A 26,481-nucleotide genomic window follows, 5' to 3' on the forward strand; every position below is an offset into this window, starting at 1 on the left:
TACATGGTCTGCAACCACTGTATGATACTCCTTGGCTGTCATGGTGCTCTGCACAAGCTCCACTGGACCTATGGATGTCGATGTGAATGTTCCCCCAGATCATAAAGGAGCCGTCACCAGTTTATCTCCATCCCACAGCATAGGCGTCAAGGGGCTGTTCCCCTGTAAGACAACGGATTCGTGCCCTCCCATCAGCATGATGAAGATATCGGGATTCATCAGAGCATGGAATGCTCTGCAACTGTGCCAACATCCAGTGCCAACAGTCACCTGCCCAATTTCAGCTGTAGTTGTCAATGCCGTGGTGTTATCAAAGACACATGCATCGGTCATTGGCTGTAGAGGCCCATCATTCAGAGGATTTGGTGCACTGTGCATTCAGTCACACTTGTACCCTGCCTACCATTAAAGTTTGATGTTAATTCCATCACAGCTCGTGGCCTGTCCTGTTTTATCAGTCTGCCCAGCCCATAACATCTGAAATTTCTTTTGAGGGGTAGCCACCCGACCCCATGACGTCTGGACACAGCTTCACCTTGGTTTAGCCACGTGTTGAAAAATCACCAAAGCACTGCTCAAACACCCTATGAGACATGCAGTTTCTAAAAAGCTCGTGCCGGAGCCTCTGGGCCATCATAATCTGCCCTCAGTCAAACTCAGACAGGTCATGCACTGTCCCCCATTCTACACACGGACAGCACACTCACTGATGCTACATGCACCGTGCTTGTGACTGACTAGTAGTCATTCCTTGCCAGGTGATTCTGCTATTACCTGGATGAGTTTATACTGACAGTAGTTAAGCAGTCATAATGTTCTGGCAAATAAATGTAGTTAAGGATAATGAAGGAGGAAGAAGTACTGGTCAGTTTGATTTTTACAAAAACTTACATCTTTTTTTTATTCACAAACTGCTCTACCACTAGTAAATTCCACAGTAATTACAATGTGACTGAGCCAAAAACAAAACAAGTAACTTCAGTCTTTGCATGATATTCACCACAGCATCACAATTCCACAGCAGACAGACTTAACTGAAAGTAACAGAGATTTAAACTTCTTATCCACTGACAGCCTGCATCAGTTTTGGCTGTTTGATCCCAAGTGATCGTAATAGTGCTTTGGCAGAAGGATCTCTACCTCTAAATCTTCTGAAGACTTCACCCGGATGACAAGCTCCACCAAGTGCCAGGTAAGTGGAACGAAACCTGTGCAAACAATCATAACTTACAGTTTGCAATACACAGAGAAGTAACAAAGCAATACGACAAGTAATTTTTATTCTTGCACTCACTCATGAACTTCTGCTAGGTCAATGTAATTACACTTAAAGTAACACTTTTTTAAATTTATCTTTAGATTTCAAACAACTAATGTTGCTTTAACTTTGTAAAATGTTTAACCTAATTTTGACTACATATTACGCAACACAAGGAAGTTGCCCATTTATTTTACACTCCAATAATTACAAGCAATCTACTCGAAACTGATTAACAGCTGTAGCTGCCACTGACAGGGGGAGGTTGGAGCTGTAATAGTATCAACAATGGAAGAAAAAATCAGTGAAAAATACAATGGGGAAACTTACCACATTAAGTAGTAAATACAGAAAATAAAGAGAGACATAGAATAATAAAATGCAAATTTCAGTCTTTTACTACTGAAGCTTAATTGTATTCACAAAGGACAAAATGTGCAATAATCTACATAAAGATGGCAGGAAGACCAAAACAGAAGTTGTTGAGTCACATATCCTCATCCCTGTTCAATCCTTGGTGAATAACCTGGTAGTATTAAAATACTACCTCCCATTTTCTGATTCTATCATTTCTCTTCAGATATTGCTCGTCTGCCTTCAATCTCAATATTTTATGCATCTCATTCATTAGCCAAGACTGAATTATCAGGTCCACCTTTCTGCATCATTTGACTTCTCTTAATTTCAAGAAAATGAATCCAAAAGTTCGCGAAAAATAATGGAGTGAGTAAAAAATAAAGTGAGATCCTGCTTCATAATTGTGAACCAACATTTCAAAAACTTTTACAAGCACCTCCCTTCCTCCACAATGGTTGGAACTTACCTCACTGTTTCATTAGTTCAGCATTCCACTACTTCTTCCCACACAATTAAGCACCCCACTATACGTCAAAGAGAAATAGCACAGCTAACATTTTTATTCGATCATTTTGAAACAGTTATATTTTACAGTCTTCAGGTAAGCAGCTGAAAATACAGCTGTAATTTACAATTCTTTATCCTTCCCCACATTTGATAATGTAAGTGTGGCTGGGTATAAACTGAAATTAAAACTTCAGGCTGTTGTTTGATGAGAGCCAAGTTGGCAAATCACACCAGTTGTTACATCAAACATACTCACAACCAGTAGCAAGTCAGCAGTTTATCAGACAGTTTTTTGTTGTCACTTTGAATTTTACATATCATGAAGTATATTCGCCACCATTGCCAGACAGCAAAACTAATGATTAGAAGTGATAACACCAAAAAGGCAGCACGTAAGCTGAAATTGAAAGCCAAGTTTGATAATGAATAGTGTGATATTTACTCATGGTTTAACAAAGATGAGATGATTATAATGCTCACTATACTGTGTAATCCAACTCATTTTAGTGGGCCTCAAAGAAGCAAAAACAATGATGAAAACACTGCGGTATACCGAAACTCCATTCATCTGTCAGCCTTATAAATTCAAATGAAGGTTCTTTTGGTCTTTCTCAGGAAAGTAGAGGCCTGCAAAATGTGTGAGCTGCAGAAGTAGCATTTGTGTTTCACTCACTCAAACAGTCATTGTTCTACACGTACACATCACAAGCCACTTCATGGTGTCCGACAGATTGATTGTGGGATGCTGTACAAATTTATACTCAGATCTATCTCCAGATTCAAAAAACCTCTGGAAAAATATTTATTGCATGTACAAAGGCAACAAATATTATTTTGTCAGTGCTAGGTCCATAAGCAATTAAGCAACTCATTATTATTGTCTTTCTTTGGTGCACTCAGCAAAAAGGGCACCTCAAAACTTTTCCTCTCATAGCATATTATTTTTCTTGTGAAAAAGCTGTCAGGTCTCTGAACAAAGCTTTTCTCATTTTACAGCAGTGATAGTGAAACATCCAACTGCCAGGAATCAAAAGTGAGCTTAGCAAGGCATCTTTATTCCTCAAGAATAACCTCAGTCTTTGTTCTAATATTGTTGCTGTAAATTTTGTACCAACCTAAAGTGCATGCATCAAGCTCCACATAGAAAATCCCAGCTTGCTCATGGCACCATGTAACTGTAACCTCTTGAATAATGCAGCAAATGCTCTTCAAAATGACGTGGCAACTATCATCAATAAGACATACAATGAATTCTATCAGTCCAAGAAACACTATCATCATTACTCCACAACCTCATGATCTCTCTCATCTGCCTCACCTGCTCCTCCTCGGCCCAGCATGTCACCTTCCTGAACATTGATCTCCAACTCTCTGATGACCCCATAAAAACGTCTGTTCATAGCAAGCACATTTATCATCAACAGTACCTCCATTTTGATAGTTATAGAAGAGATGGCAAAAGAAGACGATTGACAGCTGCATTGGGCTTGTTGAAGGTGTTTCAACCAATCACATAACGCAATTTTGTAAACATCTCAGTGTTGCTGCAGATGTATAGCTGGCATGTTTTTCACCCGCAGCCACTTGTTCTCTGCAGTTGAAAGACGGCAGCAGCAATGACAGCTGTCAAGGATCTTCTCCTGCTAACTGTACTACAGACATGGCAGCTCAAGAACCAATGAGCAGCCAGTTCCTGGATGAAAGTCCTAGCAAGAAGAATGCGATTAGATCAAAAAATTTTACAAAAATGATAATGCACCGATATAAAAGATCCCAAAGATCCCAATTATTTGTAAAAGTACTCATAACTAACACACAACAGCCACTCCTTTGAGAAACACATCTAATCATAACTTATAGCATAAAAAATTAATGATCAACTAACCTTTTACCAACAACCTGGCATTCCTCTTTGTTCTCAAGTCCTGCTTCTAGAAAAGCACTGAACACATCTGCAGCCACTAAACGAGCCCAAATATGACTGTAATATGCTGCTGCCCATTCATCTGAGAATATGGCTGAAAATGAGCAGGGATGAGAATCCTTTTTGTCCAATGGGAGAACATTATATTGTGGCCACATTCGTTCAATCACATCAACCCAAAATTCTGTTCTGTAACAATATTAGAATAATACAGGATACATCTGTTTTTGTTCTCTTGGGGAGGGGGGGGGGGGGGACACATTACAATAGAAAACATAGCTACTATTTTTGTATCAGCTACTTTCAAGTCAAATTCTACATAATTACTGTTGATTAAGTAGATCCCAGCAGGAGGTTTGAATCAAACTAGTCTTTAAATGAAGACCACAACAAACAGATTGTCTCTTTACAGATTATTTCAGATCAGGATTCTTACATTGTATTTGTATAACAGACAATAAAGTTGTCATTATAATAGAAGGAAACATTCCACGTGGGAAAAATTATATATAAAAACAAAGATGAGGTGACTTACCGAACGAAAGCGCTGGCAGGTCGATAGACACACAAACAAACACAAACATACACACAAAATTCAAGCTTTCGCAACAAACTGTTGCCTCATCAGGAAAGAGGGAAGGAGAGGGGAAGACGAAAGGAGTGGGTTTTAAGGGAGAGGGTAAGAAGTCATTCCAATCCCGGGAGCGGAAAGACTTACCTTAGGGGGAAAAAAGGACAGGCATACACTCGCACACATGCACATATCCATCCACACATACAGACACAAGCAGACATATTTAAAGACAAAGAGTTTGGGCAATAAAGTTGTTTCAACTAATTAAGCCTTTGTAATATTTGTGGCTGATTGGCCCTCACAGAAATTGCAGTGTGGTACAATATGGCTTAAACCCAGTTGGGCAACAATTGCTGCATTGTGATCATGTTAATGACATTATTTAGTCTCCTATTAGCTATCAACAGCATACCCTTATAAAGAAGTGTTGCCTTTCCTTGCTTTTGACTAGCTAAGTGTGTGCACTGGGGCAGTCACATACATAATGTGACAGTGCATTTTCATTCAAATTGGATTACGTGCACGCATTACATTCCGAGTGTCACAAAGTGTAGCAGTACACATTGCACCATGGCAATAAAATTACTGTGGTATCCATGAAAAATACAAAATCACTCACCAAGTTCAGATAATCATAGATACTCATTACAGTCATGGCAGTTGTGATCAGCAGAGCTATGGCCGAGAGAGACCTTCTGGGAGGAGGACACAACTATGCAAGATAAAAGGTGAATAGACAGAACTTTCACAGTTTGCCTTAAGTATACATTTTCAACAGCAATGTGGTATGTGCAGCTCTCACAACTAGTCCACCTCATCACATTTTCGGAAGTAATTTCGAGTGGAGATGTTGCACTTTGTCATTACTTCCATATACAACAGTTCAAAGAAAAATGCTGCCTGAATTTAAGAACTTATAAAGAATGATGTACAGGTAAAAACACACAGAATGAAATTAGTTTAAATATGTTTCATGATACTGACTTCCGTTAAAAACAACCTGTTCAGCATAAGACAGTGTCCAATCCAGAAAAATGTTAATATAACTTTTATTTATAGCTATGTTTTTCTATCTATGAGAATGACTGTCATACTAACGAAGAGTGTAATTCAATGTCAAGAGCAGAGAGGTAGAGTTCTCTGCAGAGATCATATCCAGCCATGTGGTTTCGCAGCTGAACCAGTTGCTCTACAATTGGAGTTGGCAGTGGTTCTCCAGTTTCATAGTGTCCACTTAAGGGTTCCAGAAAGCTCCTTTGATACAACCTAATAAAAGAAAAAAATTCTGTGACAGTGTTCACAATAACAAATTCACATTACATTGAAAGCTATTATGAGTGTATAGACGGTGTCTGTATCATATTTTACCAAGATTTTAAAATACTTTTTATATTTCAGCTACAGTTCTTGAAATGTTAATTTACATTTAACAATGAAATCATCTCTCTGATCATATTCTCAAACATTCTGAGAGGAATTCTTACTGACCAATACAACAAAATTAACTTGTGGCCTCATGTTTGTATTTTTCATAATACATTTGCATTGGAAATGTCATATAAATCATTTCATTCACCTAACCTTAAATGTCATGGTGCTTGAAAGTTAAGAAAGAAATTTCATCAACAGACAAGATAAATAAGATTTGAAAACCTAAATAATTGGGTATCATACCAAGAAAGGGCAAGTGGATAACTAAAGACAAATATATTTGGGAGAGATAACATAAGAAATAAGAAATAGTAAAGAGAAAAAACTGGACATTGGGTGAGGTGGTGGTCAATGAATGTGGCATGAGGTGTGTGAAACAACCAATTGAATATTTATCTTCATGTCAATCCACTTTCCTTCACTAGTTACCCATAAACCCCAACAATAAACAAAAATACTTATTTTCTGATGGTTTCCATCCTTACTGTGCATAATTTTCCCTTCCTAAAATCCTTGATAAGTACCTTAATTTTCAAATATGAGAACACACAGCTCAACCATAACCTCAATTTCTTACAATGAATCACCAGACTAGATCCTCAGACAGACTTATGGTACAACCAGAGAAACACTAAAAGCATAACAGTTTGCGAAATGAGAGAAAGAACTGGATTATGTTAAATAATGTATTTGCTGGAGCTATAATTTCCTTAGGCCATGCATTGAAGACAGCTGCCATAATCATCTACAACCACCACATACTTGCAAAAATATACTAAAACTCTTCAAAAAACTGGAGGGAGAACTTTACAACAGGATCAAAAAGTCAAAAACTCCAAAACTGAAGAATAAGAGAGCAAGGAGGGAGGAGAAAGAAGATAAATGACAAAACAAACAACAACTGACTAAATCCGAGAAAAGGGCAGTGAACTGTAAGGCATACACAGAAAGAGGGTTGAATAATGAAAAGATATGACTACTACAGGACAGCAACACATTGACAGTAATACTGGCATGTTGTAGCCACACTTGAGGCCAAAATACGAAAGCACAGTTGTCATTGAACTACAACATTTAGCACTGAAATCACATTTCTTAAGATAATCATCACATAGCCAGAATGGAACTGACCTCCTCAATGGAGAGTGGAGCTATTTATACAAACATCAAATATTCTAGAACATAGAGGCATATGACATTTCAAGTAAAGGGTAACACAGAAAATGGGAACATTTCCACAATCCAATATAACTAGAAGTGATGAAGGAAAGAAATTTCATTCATAGTAATTGAAACCTTACAACTTTCCACTTACAAAACATTGATGGCATTTATTTTTTTTTATTTTTTTTAAATTATATCCTTTAGATGGCGTCATCCTGTGCAAATACATTCGTGAAATCTGCTGTTGAGACTCCACACTGACCACTCCAACATCTCAGTTGGGATATTGTGAACTGCATCTGAATTCTCTGTTTTAACTCATCCAGGGTTCTTGGTCGAGTTATGTAGACTTTGCTCTTGAGGTAGCACCACAAGAAAAAAATCACAAATGGATAAATCTAGCAATCTAGGGGGCCAGGGAATGTTACTGAATTGGGAGATCACACAGTTGCCATACAATTCTCGTACATATGCCATTGATTGCCATGCAGTGTGTGACATAACTCCGCCCTGCTGAAACCAGGCTTCTTGAATGTTTGGAAAGAAGTTCAAAGCAAATGTAACGAAAGTTCATAACATCTCTGTGTAACAATCGGTATTGACAGTTATTGTGTTTCTCTGTTCATTTGCAAAAAAAATACGGTCCGATAATCCCATGTAATGTAACCCCACACCATACTGTCACTTTACTAGTGTGTAAAGGTCATTAGGAATTGTGTTTTCCCAGTAATGGCAGTCCTGTTTACTCACATAACTTTTGAGGCAAAAATGTGCCTCATCTGACATCCACAACTTGTTTAGTAATTCATCATCATTGTTTATTTTTGTTACCATTTGTTGATAGAATCTTAATCGTAACCGGTAATCATTGTCCTTCAATTGTTGCACCATCTGTACTTTGTATGGATAAAATTTTAAATCAAGATGAATTCTGCGAACACTCTCCCGGGACATTCCAACCACTCCTGCTTGCTTATGAATTGAACTCCATGGGCTCCCTAAGACAGACTCGTGTACAACATCAATGTTTGCAGGAGAATGCACACTTTTTGGTCATCCTGATGGTTTCTTCTTGAAGGCAGATCCAGTCTCTTCAAAGTTATTAATCCAACATTATATCGTGTGTTTCGACGGAACAGCATCATGGTGTCCCAAATTATAAAAATGTCTAAACTACCTCTGTGCCGCTATCAATCAATCAATCAATCATTGTTTTTATAAAACATTTTTATGGCTAATGCACACTGTTGTCAGTTTCACTGATCATGATTACTCAAATGGCAGACTGTTTACTCACTAACTGTCAAGAACCCGCAGTGCTGCCACCTGCCCATGGCTGCCACTGCTCATTTCAAACATTCCAGTTATTCTGTGTCACCCTGTATCTCCTAGTAATGATAAATTCTAAATAACCAAGAAACTGCTGGTAGTCGCGTTTGAAGTGGTGACCTGCAGTATATCGGCCAGCAATGCTAAGCACTATGCCATACTGCATACACCACAAGTTGCAGCAATATGCTCAACCTGACATGAACCCCACTGAGGTGAATGATATTCCACTCTATACAATCCATCACGCACTTTTTGTAAATATAAACTCTTCACATTTCTAATTTTTCCTGTATACATTAAAAATAGTTTTTCTTTATGAATTTTGTGTACAATTTCAGGAACAACCACTGATGGTGTTTTTTAAATAAACACAAAACATGGCAGTGTAAAATACTCTTAAATTACTTGAGAAAAAAAAATTAATACAGCCACTGTGGAAGAGGGACATAAAAACAAACCTTTAAAAAAAAAAAAAAAAAAAAATCTTACAAATATTCACAATACAGGAAACAGGTAAATACCTTCATTTCAACTATTACAGTTTGTTCCACTCAAGAAAGTGAAGGTATACATGTAGAGGGAAAATTACATGGTGAAAGGATGCTAAGTGGCTCACAGAAATAGTCATTGCTACAGATATGAAACAGCTACTACTGAGAATTTATAAGGAGAGAAGAGTAGGGCTTAACATTCAGAATGAAGATGAATAGGACAAAGATGGAGCAGGAAACTGGCCATGGCCTTTTCAAAGTAACCATTCTGGCATTCACCTGAAGTGATTTAGGGGAAATCACAAAATATTCTATGCTTGGGTGGCCAGACATTTGTATGAACCGCTATCCTGAATGACAGCCAACTGCACCAGCCATTGCACCACCCTATTCAAGATGAAGAGACATAACTAAAAATTTATCCAGTACTGAAAGACATTTGAACATGGTCTACCCTCAAGAAAGGTTTGACTACTAGAATAATATCTGACATAGAAATCATTAAACAAATGAGGGCTGTGGGGGGAGGGGGGGGGGGGGGGGAAGATGATGGACTATGATCTTGTTGACAGTTAAGTCCAATATGAAAACAATGGAAGAACTAACTAAAGATCACTGGCCAGTTATACAAACAGCTCCTCTTGAATACGAGCCCAATGTTTCAACCACTATAGCACTTTGTTCACTCTTCAATTCCCAAGCAACTGTACATATTTTCCATACGACATACCAAAACATTCAAACTACAAGGGGCATTAGGTAAGTAATGGAACGCTTCTTTTTCTTGGCCGATTCCGGTTGAAAAACTGTGGAATTTGTTGTGGGGCATTGTGGAATAGTCTTACTTCAGTCCCTATAGTTTCATGAAGTTCCGACATTTGGCAGTGCACATAGCCTTCAAAATGGTATCTGCAAATCAGAAGCCTTCCAAGCAGAGAGTTGGCATTGAGTTTCTTTAGGCAGAAAACAAGAGCATCACAGATCTTCATGGGTGCTTGCAGAGTGTCTACAGAGACGTGAAGCATCATCATCATCATCACAACAGGGTCGTGCAAATCTGTCAAGTTTCCCACATGCTGGCCGACTGCACACAGCTGTGACTCCTGCACTGTTGGAATGTGTGTACACTCTCATTCAAGGTGACTTACATATTGCAATCAAACACCTTGTTGCTCAACTGGATGTCTCTGTTGGTAGTGCTGACAACTTGTCCACCAGTTGGAATACTCAAAAGTGTGTGCCTGCTGCACTCCTCACCTAACAGAAAAGCATAAAGAGGAATGAAGGACCATCTGTGCAGAATTGCTTGCATGTTACGAGGCTGATCATGACAATTTGTTGTCAAATATAGTTGTAGGTGATGAAACATCACTTTGAACTGGAAACAAAATGGCAATCCATGGAATGGCACCACACGGCCTCTCCTCCAAAGAAAAAAATTTTTTAAATTATTTTTTATATGGTTTTAGGGCACAAAATTGCTATGGTCATTAGTGCTCATTGTGTGGCTTAGGGAAGGGTAAAAAGTACATAAGCAGCAATGGGAGTGAAACTCAAAAAGTGGGGAAACTAAAAAAACAGGAGAGCTTAGAAAACCACTATAGAAGGGAGGATTGTTTTCCCCAAAAGAGCTTCAAATGACTGATGTCATCTCACTAACACTGATAAACTCGAGGACACGATTGGTTGAGAACGTGTCATCAACTAAAATGGAAGATATATCAGTCGGCAGCTGTAAACGGGCACGTAGCAGAGTAAAATAGGGGCACTGAAGTAAAAGGTGTCTCACCATCCACAGTTGAGAGCAGTGGTGACAAAGCAGGCAGGATCGCCACTTAAAAGATGTAGATGGTTAAAAAGACAGTGCCCTATTCAGAGTCTAGTTAAAATTACCTCCTCCCAACAACACGTTCGGGAGGAGGAGGAGGAGGTCCAAGCACAGGGAAGAGCTTTCACGTCTCACAATTTATTATTGGGACGTGTAGACCAATGTGCATGCCAGGGAACAGCAACACGACGACATAAAACACTCTGTAGATCGGCGAAGGGAACCAAGTGAACAGCAGGCTGAGGAAGAGAGACTGCAGCATTGGCTGCTATATCGGCCGCCTCGTTTCCATGGATACCAACGTGTCCTGGGATCCAGAGGAATGCCACAGAGACGCCCCCCAAGTGGAGGCAGTCCTGAATCCGATGGACCAGAGGGTGGACAGGGTAAAGAGCTTGGAGACTGAGGAGAGGGCTGAGTGAATCTGAGCATATAATATACTGTATCCGCTGATGGCGACAGATGTACTGGACAGCCTGGAGAACATCGCAAAGCTCTGCAGTAAAAAATGAACACTGGTTGGGAAGCCGAAATCTATTTGGGGTGTCGCCGACAATATAGGCACTCCCAACACCAAATGATATTTTTGAGCCATCAGTGCAAATAAATATGGCATCCTCCATTTGCAAATGCCCGACAATAAACGAGAGAAGGGGCACCATCCTTGGGAAGCTGACAAAGGTCACGGAGCAGGTGGATCCGGGGCCGGAGCCAAGGCGGTGCTGTACCCCCAGTTGTCAAGAAAGTTTTAGGAAAGTGGAAGGAAAGACAACGTAGCAGTTGATGGAAGCGGACTCCCGGTGGTGGTAGAGAGGAAGGGCAGCCTGCATACCCTAAATCCAAGGAGGTATCGAAAAAAAAGGTCATGTGCCGGATTAGCAGACATGGAAGACAGATGGCTAGCATAATGACTGAGAAGGACAGCTCGCCGATTGGACAGCGGGGGTTCAGCAGTCTCAGCATAAAGGCTTTCCGCAGGGCTGGTGTAAAAAGCTCCAAACGCTAAACACAATCCACGGTGTGGACAGAGTCGAGACGCTGAAGAATAGACAGCCGAGCACAGGAGTAAACTATGCTTCCATAGTCCAATATCGAGTGCACTAACGCGCAATATAGGCAGAGAACGACCATTCGGTCCACTCCCCAGGAAGTACCATTCAGAGCACGGAGGGTGTTGACGGATTGCAGACAGCGAGCCAAAAGATAGGAAACGTGGGAGGACAAGCACAGTTTTCTGTCAAACATAAGTCCCAAGAATTTAGCGACGTCCGCGAAAGGAAGGTTGACAGGGCCTAGATGTAGGGAAGTGGGAAGAAACTCTGTACGAAGCCAAAAATTGACACAAATGGTCTTACTGGGAGAAAAGCGGAAGCCGGTTTCGATGCTCCAAGAGTGGAGGCAATCGAGATATCCTTGAAGACATCATTCAAGAAGGCTGATCCATTGAGAGCTGTAGAAGATCGCAAAATCGTCCACAAGGAGGGAGCCCGAGACATCAGGAAGGAGACAATCCATAATTGGATTTATGGCGATGGCAAACAGTACAACACTTAGCACGGAGCCCTGGGGCACCTCATTGTTTTGGGAGAAAGTACGGGAGAGATTAGTGTTCACTCGCACTTTAAATGTGCGCTCTGTCATAAATTCATGAATAAAAAGGGGTAGCTTACCTCGAAAGCCCCAAGAGAACAGTGTGCGGAGGATGCCTGTCCTCAAAACAGGTATCGTATGCTCTCTCCAGTCCAAAAAATATTGCTACTGTTTGCATTTCCTTAGAAAATTGTTCATGATATAAGTGGAGAGAGCAACAAGATGGTCAACTGCAGAACGATGCTTTTGGGAACCGCATTGGGCAGGTGTTAAAAGGCTTCAGAACTCCAGCCACCAGGCTACACTCCAAAACCTTACATACACTACTCATGAGAGAAATGGGGTGATAGCTAGAGGGGAGATGTTTGTCCTTTCCAGGTTTCGGAACAGGAATGACGATAGCTTCCCACCATCTTCTGGGAGAAGTACTGTTGGTCCAAGTTCGATTATAAAGGCAAAGGAGGTAATGCAGACTATGGTATGATAAATGCAGTAACATTTGGACATGGACACCATCCGATCCTGGGGCGGAAGAGCAAGAAGAAGAGAGCGCGTGTTGGGAGTTCCCGCATGGAGAAAACAGTATTATAGCTTTCGCTATTTTGAGGAGAAAGCAAGAGCTCACACTTCTGCTGCACATTTCTTCGGGAGAAAGGCTGGCAGGTAATTTGAAGAGCTCGAAATCTCAGCAAAGTGTTGACCCAATGAGTTATGGCAGCGGTCTTCTGGGACACTGAAGAGATTACTCTGTGTGATGTCCTCCATTATGGTGCAACAATCAACTCTGAAGTGTATTGTGCTACCCTCCCAAAACAGAAGAAACAATTTCAGCACATTCATCACCACAAAAATGCAAATGAACTTCTCTTTCTCTGTGACATACAGGGCTATTACAAATGATTGAAGCAATTTCATAAATTCAATGTAGCTCCATTCATTGACATTTGGTCACGACACACTAAAGATACGTAGAAAAACTCATAAAGTTTTGTTCGGCTGAAGCCGCACTTCAGGTTTCTGCCGCCAGAGCGCTCGAGAGCGCAGTGAGACAAAATGGCGACAGGAGCCGAGAAAGCGTATGTCGGGCTTGAAATGCACTCACATCAGTCATAACAGTGCAACGACACTTCAGGATGAAGTTCAACAAAGATCCACCAACTGCTAACTCCATTCGGCAATGGTATGCACAGTTTAAAGCTTCTGGATGCCTCTGTAAGGGGAAATCAACGGGTCGGCCTGCAGTGAGCGAAGAAACGGTTGAACGCGTGCGGGCAAGTTCCACACGTAGCCGCGGAAGTCGACGAATAAAGCAAGCAGGGAGCTAAACGTACCGCAGCCAACGGTTTGGAAAATCTTACGGAAAAGGCTAAAGCAAAAGCATTTCTTAAACAGGAGATTGGAAAACCGATGGATCGGTCATGGTGGAGATCATGATCAACAATTCATGTCATGGCCTCCACGCTCTCCCGACTTAACCCCATGCGATTTCTTTCTGTGGGGTTATGTGAAAGATTCAGTGTTTAAACCTCCTCTACCAAGAAACGTGCCAGAACTGCGAGCTCGCATCAACGATGCTTCCGAACTCATTGATGGGGACATGCTGCGCCGAGTGTGGGAGGAACTTGATTATCGGCTTGATGTCTGCCGAATCACTAAAGGGGCACATATCGAACATTTGTGAATGCCTAAAAAAACTTTTTGAGTTTTTGTATGTGTGTGCAAAGCATTGTGAAAATATCTCAAATAATAAAGTTATTGTAGAGCTGTGAAATCGCTTCAATCATTTGTAATAGCCCTATACTATGGCCATACGCAAGTCTGTGCACCTGAGAAGAGCCCACAGAACTTCTTTGCCCACCCTACAGCCCGGATCTTGCACATTCAAATTTCCATCTGTTTGGACCAATAAAGGATGCATTCCTCAAGAAGCAGTACATGGAAGATGGGAAGGTCAAGTGGCAGAGTGGTAAAATGTTGGTATACAGGCTCTCCCAGTAAGGTGGCAAAAGACAGAATGGACATTATGTTGAAAAATAGGATTTTGTGGCCAAAAGTGTGCAGAATAATATGGTGCCTCTCCCCCAGCCATCAGCCACTCTTCCCCAACCTACCTCCCACTTCCCGCCATCCTGCTTACAAGAAAACAAAGTATTGCATTACTTACTGAAAACCTCTTATACATTAGATTGATGATGTTTCTCTCCATGGATAAGCAGATGAATAATTCAGAAAACTCACAATAAATAAACCACTAAAAAGTATGTCTCCATTCTCTTTCAAGTCTATCAAGCAGACCATTGCAAAAGCCATATTCCATCAGCAGCTGGGCTATCAGTGAAAGCACCCATGTCATAACAGTTTAGCTATAATTTCTACACTGCATTCTATGTGGGCATGACAACCAACCAACTGTCCACCACAATGAACGACAGCCACCAAAATGTGGACACAAGCAGAGCTGACTACATGATGGCCAAGAGCAGAGTTGACCACCATGTGGCAGAACACATTGCTGAGCACAACAAGCTCTCAATGGCAGCTTCACAACCCATGCCATCCAAATCCTCTCCCCGCAAACAACTGGAATTACATAGATGGGAACTGTCCTCGCAACACATCCTTTAGTCCCGCAATCCTCCTGACCTCAATCTCCACTAGCCCCATCCCACGCCAACCCCCACTCTGCCCCAGCAACCCAACTTCACTCAACCTACACCCAAACCCTCTTCTCCACAGTCTCCCCTTCCTTCCTCGTTCTGTCAACTCTTCGATATCCACTCCAGCACATCATCATCCGCTCCAATCCTATTGCATACACCTACTACCTCTTGCTCATGGATTCCAATCCTGTACACCAGCTGCCTCTCTCCTAGCCATCAGCCACTCTTCCCCAACCTACCTTCCACTTCCCACCTCCCTTCTCCCCCTCTCACTCCACCTGGCACAATTCCTCAGTCCAATCAATGAGCAGAGTGTGTGTGTGTGTGGAGGGAAGAGGGGGGGGGGGGGGGGGGCACAGGGGCGCGCTCTAGCTCAAAAATGGATGCATTCCAAAGCTAGCAAGTTTTCAGTCTCGTTTATATGCCGGTTGGTGACTCACCGTCTCTATTATTTGGTAAGTTGCTCTCTTTACTTCTAAATTATTTATATTGTGCCAGAACATTCTACCATCATGATTACATTGTGGTTAGTGATCAAAGCACAGTACACCAACTAAACGCATTCACAGAAAGGCAAATGGAACTGAAGAGAACTTCACAATATTCTATATACATTATGTGAAGGAATTTGCTTCTTCTAGCAGCAGTTTATCACAGGTCACTTTAGCAAAGATCCATTCAAAGATACTGCAAAAAGATTTAGGTCATTCCAATTTTCAGTCAGGGTCATTAAACTTACGAGCTTAAATATACACCTATATTACTTACACAATATGTTGCAGAATTAAGGAACACATTTTTTACACTTAGATATTATGACCTGCCTGGAGGCTGAAAACCACATCTGTAGGAATCAATATGGATTCTGCAAACAGTGATTATGTAAAACTCGGCTCACTCTGTATTTTAATGAGCTCCAGAAGGCCTTAGATAATTTTCCTCCAGGTTGATGCTGTGGTCCATGAAGTATTTTAATACAGTTGCACATTTTTGTCTAATGAATAAAAGATAATGGAAAATCCAACAATAGAATGAAAAGAACAGTTGCTACTCACCATATGGTGCGAATGCTGAGTCACAGATAGGCACGACAAAAAAGACTGTCAGAAAGTAGAAAATAAGATTCTGGCAAAAAGACCTTCATCGGGAATAAACAAAACACACACACACACACACAAAAACACACACACAACGACTGTCTCTGGCTGCTGAGGCCAGCATGCGCACATGTGTGCTGACAGACTGCATTCACAAGGACGTTCTTGTGCACATGTATGTGTGGCTCATCCTAAATTGTACAGTTAGGGGTATCTGTCTGAGGATCTCTTACTCTTCTGCCCTACTATTCATACTAACTTCACACATACTTTGCAGATGTGTTAGGTAACACTTCACTAATTACCTCAACATCTTAATACTAGGCACTGTTCTATCACAGTCTAGTTTCTGAGTGCTCCAGTCTGTATGGACCATAATTATGTTTCCAGCTACTCCCAAGTTACTTATACGATACCCTGCCATCTACAACATTATTCTCTTTATTCACTGAATGTAACAACCCATGTTGTCTAACTGACATTTTCACAGACTATGGTGTTCATACTGTAATAATACACTTGTAAGAAGAAGTTATTTATGTACCATTATATCTTCACAAACATATGGAACAGAACTCACCAGTTATCTAAGACATTGCTGCTTATTTCAGCAGCATCCCATTCCAAATTTGAAAGGCCACTAACTTCACTGTAGGAGGCCTTGGAAAGGAGATGTTGCAATCCATGACCAAACTGTAAAAACAAAATTTTGAACAATTAGCAGCTTCCTTATGTGCACAGTGTAATTTACCACTTCATTCAAACATAAGAAATTTCATTACCGTCTTGAAAAGGCGGTTCACCTCAGCGAAGGACAACAAAGATGGCTTCCCGTAAAGAGGCGGCCGAAAATTGAACACAAGAGCTGCTAAAGGCTTTCTTCCAATTATTGTGCATTTATTTGCCATAGGAATCATCCAACCAGAGGCTCCATCCATTTGCAACTTTTCATCTTCCCTAAAACAAAATTAGAATTTATACAATATAAAATCATTTCATTATGCTGCTTCAAAGCTATTTTAAGGTATGTGAAAACACACAGCACATTTGGAGCTATTTTTTATTTTTCATATTACAAAGAATTCAAAATACCCAGTTTACTGTGATGATAAATGGAAAATGTTATTACTGACATCTTTTGGTTTTTAAGTTCTCTGATTCAGGGCTTTCTGTTGTGGATTGGCAGGAGCCAACCCACGGAGTTTGGAGGAAGCCGAAAGGCACGCGTTTAAGCTCACGCAGGCTGGCGTGAGGTCTGGAACAGGACAAGGTAATTAGAACTTAGAAAAAAGGAGGTAACTGGTAGAATACTTAACTTTAATCCATTAATGTTGAACGTAGCTCTTGTCTGTACAGTATTTACAATATCAATAGCAACTGAACATGGCGCCTTGCTAGGTTGTAGCAAATGCCGTAGCTGAAGGCTATGCTAACTATCGTCTTGGCAAATGAGAGCGTATTTTGTCAGTGAACCATCACTAGCAAAGTCGGCTGTACAACTGGGGCAAGTGCTAGGAAATCTCTGTAGACCTGCCGTGTGGCGGCGCTCGGTCTGCAATCACTGATAGTGGCGACACGCGGGTCCGACATATACTAACGGACCGCGGCCGATTTAAAGGCTACCACCAAGCAAGTGTGGTGTCTGGCGGTGACACCACACTTTCTATATCATTTGCAGTGCCATACTGAACTAGTGAAAAGAGAAGACCACCATGAGAGAAAATAAAATATAAATTAAGTACAAAAATAAAAGCAACTTTGTCAGAGCCTGAAGGGTGGTTTGAGTATTACAGTGCTCTACTAGGCATGGTCCTACTGGAGGTGCTATGTTTTTGCATTCTTCCAATTTCTGAACTGGATTACCCATGCAGTTATATGAGGACAGCCTCTGATAAAATGTCTTTTAATAAGTTATTTGTGTGTCTACAGTCCAACATCGATTCCAAACCACAACACAAATTGGCATTTTTCACATTACCACATCACTGCCAATAGGTCAAAGAAGTAATAATCACAGAAAAATATCTTACATATGACTGAAAATTGAGCCCTCAGATCTTTAGATCTGTAGTCAGCACTTACCAAGTTACAGTTTCATAAATCCACAAATTAATATCCACATAGTACTCTGAATTATAGTTTCAGCAGTGGGTTACAATTATAATTTAGGTTCCTGTTTTGCTTGCAGAAGTCAAAATTATACTGGCTAGAGACTTGCAGTTTGCAGAGAACTGTCATGTAGTTCAAATGACAACATCCTCCCTTTCCTTGATCTACTTGCAACAATAATATCAATTTTTTTTTATTTTTTCCTTTCATCTCCTTGCCCGTAATGATAAAAAGCTTTGATATCAAAGGAAATTAACTGTATATTTACCATTAAATATTTGCAAATGCCTGTCTGAATTCTCTTTTTTATATCAAGCATTTTTTAATCATTAGTCTTCTGACTGGTTTGATACACCCACACCGAATGCCTCTCCTGTACCAACCTCTTACTCTCAGAACTGCACTTGCAACCTAGGTCCTCAATTATGTAATGGATGTATTACAATCTCTATCTTCCTCTACAGTTTTTACCTACTGCAGCTCCCTCTAGTATCATGACTTACCAACCTGTCCCTCCTTCTTGACAGTGTTTTCCATATATCCCTTTTACTCTCCGATTCTGTGCAGAACTTCCTCATTCCTTGCCTTACCAGTCCACCTAATTTTCAATATTCACCTGTAGCACCACATATCCAATGCTTCCATCTGTTATTTTGCTACCTAGGTAACAGACTGCCTTAATTTCACCTAATTTGTGACCACCAATCCCAATGTTAAGTTTCTTGCTATTCTCATTTCAACTACTTCTCATTACTTTGCTCAACCACTCGATTCAGCAGAACCTGTAATTCTTTTTCACTTTCACTGAGGATAGCAATATAATCAGCGAATGTTGTTATTGATATCCTTCCACCTTGAATTTTAATTCCACTCCTGAACCATTCTTTTATTTCCATCATTGTTTTTCATTGTATAAATTGATTAGTAGGTGGTGAAAGACTACATCCGTATCTTACACCCTTTTTAATCTGAGCACTTCATTCTTGGTTCATTCTTGGCTCTTGTACATTAGCCATCTCTCCCTATAGCTTACTCTTACTTCAGAATTTCAAACACCTTGCAACATTTTACATTGTCCAATGCCTCTTCCTGGTCAATAAATCCTATGAATATGTCTTATTTTTCTTTAGCCTTGCTTTCATTATCAACTGCAATGTCAGAACTGCCTACCTGGGCCTTTACCTTTTCTAAAGCAAAACTGACTGTCATCTAACACATCCTCAATTTGCTTTTCCATTCTGATGCATATTATTCTTGTCAGCCACTTGAATTCATGAGCGTTAAGCTGATTCTGTGACAATTCTCACCCTTGTTGCAATCTGTGGAATTGTGCGGATGATATTTTTCTGAAAGTCAGATGATATATCACCAGACTCATACTTCTACACACCAACATGAATAGTTGTTTTGTTGCCACTTCCCAAATGATTTTAGAAATTCTGATGGAATGTTACCTGTATCTTCTGTCTTGTTTGATTTTAAGTCTTTCGAAACTCTTAAGTTTCGATTCTAACACTATTTTAGTACTACATCATACAAATATTATCTCACAGAATGACAGGAAAGAAAGAAGGTTGGAGTTTGATGTTTCAACAATAGTAAGGCCACTAAAAGCAGATAACTCGTTTGAAAGACAAGGGATGGGACCAGATATGATTTCACTGGAGGAACCATCCCGGAAATTGTTTGCTAAGATTTATGCAAATTACAGAAAATCTAAATCTGGATATGCTAAGAACTGTTAGACCACCCATTCCAGTGGTTTTGTTGTTGTTGTGGTCTTCAGTCCAGAGACTCGTTTGATGCAGCTCTCCATTGTACTCTATCCTGTGCAAGCTGCTTCATCTCCCAGTACCTACTGCAACCTACATCCTTCTGAAACTGTTTAGTGTATTCATCTCTTTGACTCCCGCTACGATTTTTACCCTCCACGCTGCCCTCCAATACTAAATTGGTGATCCCTTGATGCCTCAGAATATGACCTACCAAGCAATCCCTTCTTCTAGTCAAGTTGTGCCACAAATTTCTCTTGTCCACAATTCTATTCAATACCTCCTCATTAGTTATGTGATCAACCCATTTAAACTTCAGAGTTCTTCTGTAGCACCACATTTCGAAAGCTTCTATTCTCTTCTTGTCCAAACTATTTATCATCCATGTTTCACTTCCATACATGGCTGCACTCCATACAAATACTTTAAATAAAAAATGAGTTCCAGTGATTTTATGATCACAAAAAGAAAAGAGATTACTGATCGCAGTAGAAAGATAAAAACAGCATTCACACAAAACTGTTACTGCTTGTAAAAGTATAACAGCTACTTTAATAAGCAATGGTTATTACCTTTAAGAGCTAATAAGAAAATAATACAGAAAAGAACATAATACATGAGCAATATGACATTCAGAATTGGAGGCACAGAGACACATGATAGGTGGAATGGTTGATTAATAGTAGAACAAATGAGATCTAAAATGCACACAACTTATAATGGGCTATAGAGCAGAAGACAGTGAAATGATCTAAGAGGACATCCACCCAGTAAATGACCCATAGTCACTAACAAATATACATAACATAGATGAGATGTAAAAGGAAGTCAGAACATGAATAACAAATACATAATGTCTCATATCGGCTACGAAAATTGTCTGCAGGAGGAGTCATTCTGATATCTATTTAAAACTGTATGATAAAAGAAAAAATGTGTGAAAAAATAACACTCATCAGGACTATTACACTTGGGATCTGTGGAAGGGTCATTAGCACCTCTAAGTTTGTTATAAATACATGTTTCACTTGATCCTCTTCAGCTCAATTAGCCACCTTTCTGGAAGTTGACTTCCTATTCTCTGATGGCTCCACAGACATTTCGTGCAATATAAGCCCAAAAATGGTCAACAATATCAGATGTGTTCAAAAAGTAAGGTGACTGTATATTTTTATGAAAAAATATTTATCTATTCATCAATATTCATATTGTCTCCTTCAAAGTAATCCCCACTCAGATACAATACACTTGTGCCAATGCTTCTTCCAATCCTTGAAGCACTTCTCATAAGCACTTTTTGGTACAGCCTTGAGTACTTCCAGCGATACAGCTTTCATTTCCTCAATCATTGAAAATCTTCGTCCTTCACAGGGCTCTTCAGTTTTTGGAAGAGGAAAAAGTCACAGAGAGCCAAATCCAGTGAATATGATGGCTGAGGCATGATGGTCATGTTGTTTTTGGCCAAAAAATCTCTCACAAGCAACGATGAATGAGCAGGTGCATTGTCGTAATGCAAAAGCCATGAATTGTTTTCCACAATTCCGGATGTTTTTGTGTACTGCTTCTCGCAAACAGCACATAACATCAAGGTCATATTCATTGTTGACTGTATGACCTTGAGGCAAAAATTCATGATGCACTATGCCATGGTAATTAAAATAAAAACAGTGACCAAAACTTTGACATTTGATCGAACTTGGAGTGCTTTTTTCGGCCGTGGCTCACCAGGATGCTTCCATTGGGATGATTGGGCTTTGATTTCAAAATCATAACTGTAAATCCATATCTTGTCATCAGTTATGACCCTTCTGAGCAAATCAGGATCATCATTGATGTCATTTAAGAACTCCTGAGCGATGCTCATGCGACAGTTCTTCTGATCAAAATTGAGAAGTTCTGGAACAAACTTCGCTGACACAAGTCTCGTGCCCAAAACATCTAAAAATTGCATGACATGAGCTGACGAATATACCAACATTCTCAGCAACTTCTCTTATAGTAATTTGACGATTTTCCAAAACAATTTTCTCCACAGCTTCGACATTATCTTCTGTTGTTGATGTGCTGGGGTGTCCAGAGGGAGGTTCTTCGTTAGCCATCTTGGAAGAGCTTGAACCACTTTAAACTTTTTTTTTTTTTTTTAAAAAAAAAATTAGAGCAGACTCACCATATGCCACTGTCAACATTTCAAGTGTTTTAGAGCACTTGATTCCATTTTTCACACAAAATTTGATGCAGATTCTTTGCTCTATTTTTATAAAAATCGAAAATCGCCGAGCACACTAAAAAACATCTAACCTTTCTATCTGTAAAAACAAATTAAATGTGCTGTACACTTGGAACTGTGACTTATGTTCGAGACGTGTAGTACCAACAAAACAAAAAAATAGATTGATTATCCAATGTATGTAACCTGTGCAATTTGTGAAGTCAGCTTACTTTTTGAACAGCCCTTGTAAACATATTTTTATGGCTACCATCTCTTTGACATCAGAGTCTCTTCTGTACATGCATGCTACCCAAAAACAGAACATCTTGAGTAGAGAGCAGCCCCCTTCCAGAATGCTGAAAGCCTTCTTGAGTCCGTAACAGGCATGCACTACTCTTTTCCCCAAATCTGGTCCACAAATAGATCTCACTTTCCTTGACCATAATACCCCAGCTGCAACTGCAAACCGTTCGCGAGGGACCAAACTTTCTCATTACGTACCACCACCCAAAACAAACTGCTAAACTACATCCTCTACCACAGCTTTGACTACCATCTGGGCAGAGAGAAAGCCTCCCCAAAAGCATTCTCTTCTCCCACAAGTAGCATTCTGTCAACCACTAAACTTACAAAGCATATTTTCCTAGCCTTACCCCATTCTTGATCCCAGTCCTACATAGCATATCTGAGTGAAAATCCCAGTTGTAGGACTTTTTCTACCCATCCATTAGCAGCACATCGCCTATTACTCGCATAATCTCTCACATCAAAAGTAGGAGTACATGTGTAAATAGTCTTGTGACATGTATACTCTGCAGCAACTACTGCATGTTTTTATGCAGACCTGATCACAGATGAACCACTGAAAAACTGTGGTCAATACCAATTTTATCAGTTAGTAGCATATTGCATCTTTTTCCTGATTCACTTAGCCTCAATCTTCAAAAGTCACTGATCTATATCTGACTCTGACTCCTGCTCCACACAGCTACAATTAGGTTTGTATGTTTAAGAATTATCATCTGCACAATTTTCTCTGCAGTCTCCAATATTCCGCCCCCTCACCCCTTTCTTCATCCAATCTGCTGTATCCAAGACAACAACTTATTCAATTCAGTGTGTGTGTGTGTGTGTGTGTGTGTGTGTGTGTGTGTGTGTGTGTGTGTGTGTGTGTGTAGGCATATGAGTGGGTGAGTGACTGAGTGATTGAGTGTGTGTTTTGCTCACAAAAGGATAACTCCAAAATATACCAAGTTTTCTCTCTTGTGTGTGTGTACTGATGACTCAATGCTTCTGCTTTTTGGTGAGTGGTCTCCTTTAATCCAAAGCATTCGTATTTTGTATTGGTTAGCTGTGAAACACACTGGCTGATAACTCAGAAACTTTTTCAAGTCAATCATGCCAGGCCGCAACTACATGTTGAATTGTTACCTTCATTCCTTCCATTATTAGTATTCCACCTATGACTTTCCCGTATTTGATCAAAATTTTCTTTATGATTCTGCATTTGTGACCAAAATACATAACAGAATTATGCAGTTCTAGTTTGTACTTGTTTCTAGTGAATTTGGTATTTTGGCACAAAACATACAAGAAAAATGGTCTCTGTCAATGGACAAATGCATGGTTCCAAGGGACAACAATAAATGATTGGTATGTTGCTCTTCCCCTTCCCATTCTACAACATTCCCACCATAGCTGACATTTACAGATACAGTGCACATCTTTAATTATATTTTGTAAGATCAAATCTGTTACTTTTGCAAATTTATAAAATACTTGGTAGATACTCCCAACTTATTTTATTATTCCTTTCTGCTCCTGTATCAGTAACAGCCAATGTCTGAAATTTGTTTACTCTTACTAATACCATTTTTTCCTGCTAAGTAGCTACCTGATGTAAGGATCAATAAAGAAACTGCCAACAGGTTCTGTGCTTCCAACCTCAAATATGTTGTAGAACTGGACATCAGGATTCCATTTGTCTACTCCAGATTCTTCAACAAACTGCAAACCCATCAGAGATTCACAAAGCATAAACAATCCAGAGAGCACCTTCGGTAATGGAAAATACTCCCGAATGGAATCTTCATCCAACCTACACAGAAAAATGATTACACCATTAAATATATGAAGTACAAACTAAACACAATCAAGATTATAATATGGAACTAAATTAGCAACTATGTTTCATATACACTGAATGTCATGCACTTTATAAATTAGGTCTTTGGTTGATAACTACATATCTTAACAGCAAAAGATTTATAATAATCTTATACAAGATACTACACATGATTAACAACATGTCTGCTGTTGATCCCAGTCTGCTGCCTGATCCTGAAGGTTCAGTGAGAAAGTCTGGCAAATAGAGATACAATTATAAGTGGCCTGTCAACATCATATCATCATCCACCATATCAGTGCACCTCCTGATATTTTTGTTCCATGCAACCAGTAATCTGAATATCTTCATATATGCACGGCCAGTTTGAGAACATTTATCCTCACAAGCAACTTACTATTTGGCACCCCTCCTCCCTCCTCCTTTCCCTCATGCACTTTCAAACATGTCAGTTTTCATTACTAATTGTGATACACACTGTATACAAATCTTGCAGTTGGGCATTCCTGCCCCCCCCCCCCTTTTTTTTGCAGCTTGGCACACCACAACTGGCTGCTACTACTTGTGATACATCCTGCATAGAAATTTTAAGTTTTGGCGCTTATGGTGCCCCATTCATCTTGGTAACCCAAGAGGCAGCTTTTGTCAGTTGGGCCTTAAGTTGGCCCCACATATGTTCTTGGACCTTTAACACCATCTGAAGGATACACTTGTCTAACTGCCATCGGCCGCTTCGCCAGTTGGTCTGCAGTTTTTCTTATCGCTGATGCCACCACTAAAACCATTGCAACCACCTTTTTTTTCAGGGATGGATCGCTTATTTTGGAGTGCCCCTACATATCACTACTGGCTAAGGCAGGCAATTTGATTCAAGTCTATTTAAATCACTTGCTGTTTTATTACGCACGAAGCATATTCGAACCACAGCTTATCATCCAGCAGTGAAAGGCTTAGTTGAACAGTTGCACCATAAGTTAAAAGTGGCTCCAAGATGCAATAAATCACAACACTGGACAGAAACTCTTCCAACTGTGCTACTGGGAAATGCCACAGCATCAGAACTGGTCTATGGCCAATCAGTTTGATTGCCCAGTGAATTCTTCAGCAATATGCCTAATGACCTTATTGAGGTATCAGACTTTGTTCAAAAGTTGTGTCTGGACATTCACCAACTATGGCCAGTCGAGCTGAGTAAGCAGCTTATCATCGCCCTGCCAAACCTTTGGATATGTAACCAGGTATTTGTTTGGCATAACACACAATGGATACGCCTCTGTAGCCACAATATATAGTTCTGAGTCAAAATGAGAAGACATTTAAGGGTGATGTTAATGGTACTCCAACTCTGATTTCCATCACCTCAAACCAGTTTCTGCACCTTTGGTGTTGGTAACTGCAAGCTGGACAAGCCACAACATTACCAAACAAAACGCCTGAATAATCTATACCAGACTTGACATAATCATCTACATGTTCCAGGATGTGCCTTCAACTTTATGCAAGACGACCAGACTTGAGTCACTATCTCAGCACATATTTCTGTGGGAATTTTTATGAAGACTGTGGCAGTGTGAGTTGCATATCATTTATTATGTGTAGGACACAGTAGTTTTTAGCTCATTGTTGTTTTGGTCAGCTGCAAAGTCATCTGATAAAGTTCATTAAATGAAACTGGTCACATCATAATAAATGCATCAAGAACTGAGATGGTTCTTATTAACATTAACATCCTGCACAGTAACTACTTTAGTCACGCAGTTTGAGTAAATACATTTTACATCAGGAGAGGGCAAGGAAATAAAATGACATGGAGCCAGAGAATATGAATGTATCTTGTGAATAAAATAGCATGAAACATAAGAAAAGATATTTAATTTCTGAAAAATGCCAAAAGTGCTTGTACTCTTGTGATGTTAGCCTGCTTTATTTCTTTGTTGATGGTCCTCAGTGTTGATGTACTGTGTTGCTATACTGGCTGAAAAAATTGGAGGTGGAAGTTCAACATTGACTACTTTAAATGATGTAGCCGACAGGTGCACATTTGCGTTTCACA

The 26,481-nt window shown here is 39.9% G+C and overlaps 1 protein-coding gene across 1 annotated transcript in view; it reads right to left on the minus strand.

Moving 5' to 3' along the window:
* Positions 1 to 869: 869 nt before the first annotated feature.
* Positions 870 to 26,481, minus strand: part of LOC124789459 (probable cytosolic oligopeptidase A) — an 88,501-nt gene continuing 62,889 nt past the window's right edge. Inside the window, exons 9-14 of the mRNA XM_047256828.1 lie at positions 24,198 to 24,401; positions 16,996 to 17,170; positions 16,794 to 16,906; positions 5,719 to 5,886; positions 4,008 to 4,235; positions 870 to 1,208 (exon numbers count right to left, since the gene is read on the minus strand). Of these exons, the coding sequence (XP_047112784.1) occupies positions 1,061 to 1,208; positions 4,008 to 4,235; positions 5,719 to 5,886; positions 16,794 to 16,906; positions 16,996 to 17,170; positions 24,198 to 24,401 (1,036 nt within the window). The 3' untranslated portion in view covers positions 870 to 1,060. The remainder of the gene's footprint in view (positions 1,209 to 4,007; positions 4,236 to 5,718; positions 5,887 to 16,793; positions 16,907 to 16,995; positions 17,171 to 24,197; positions 24,402 to 26,481) is intronic.

Source organism: Schistocerca piceifrons, chromosome 3 (assembly GCF_021461385.2).
Source record: "Schistocerca piceifrons isolate TAMUIC-IGC-003096 chromosome 3, iqSchPice1.1, whole genome shotgun sequence".
Classification (NCBI taxonomy): Eukaryota; Metazoa; Arthropoda; class Insecta; order Orthoptera; family Acrididae; genus Schistocerca; species Schistocerca piceifrons.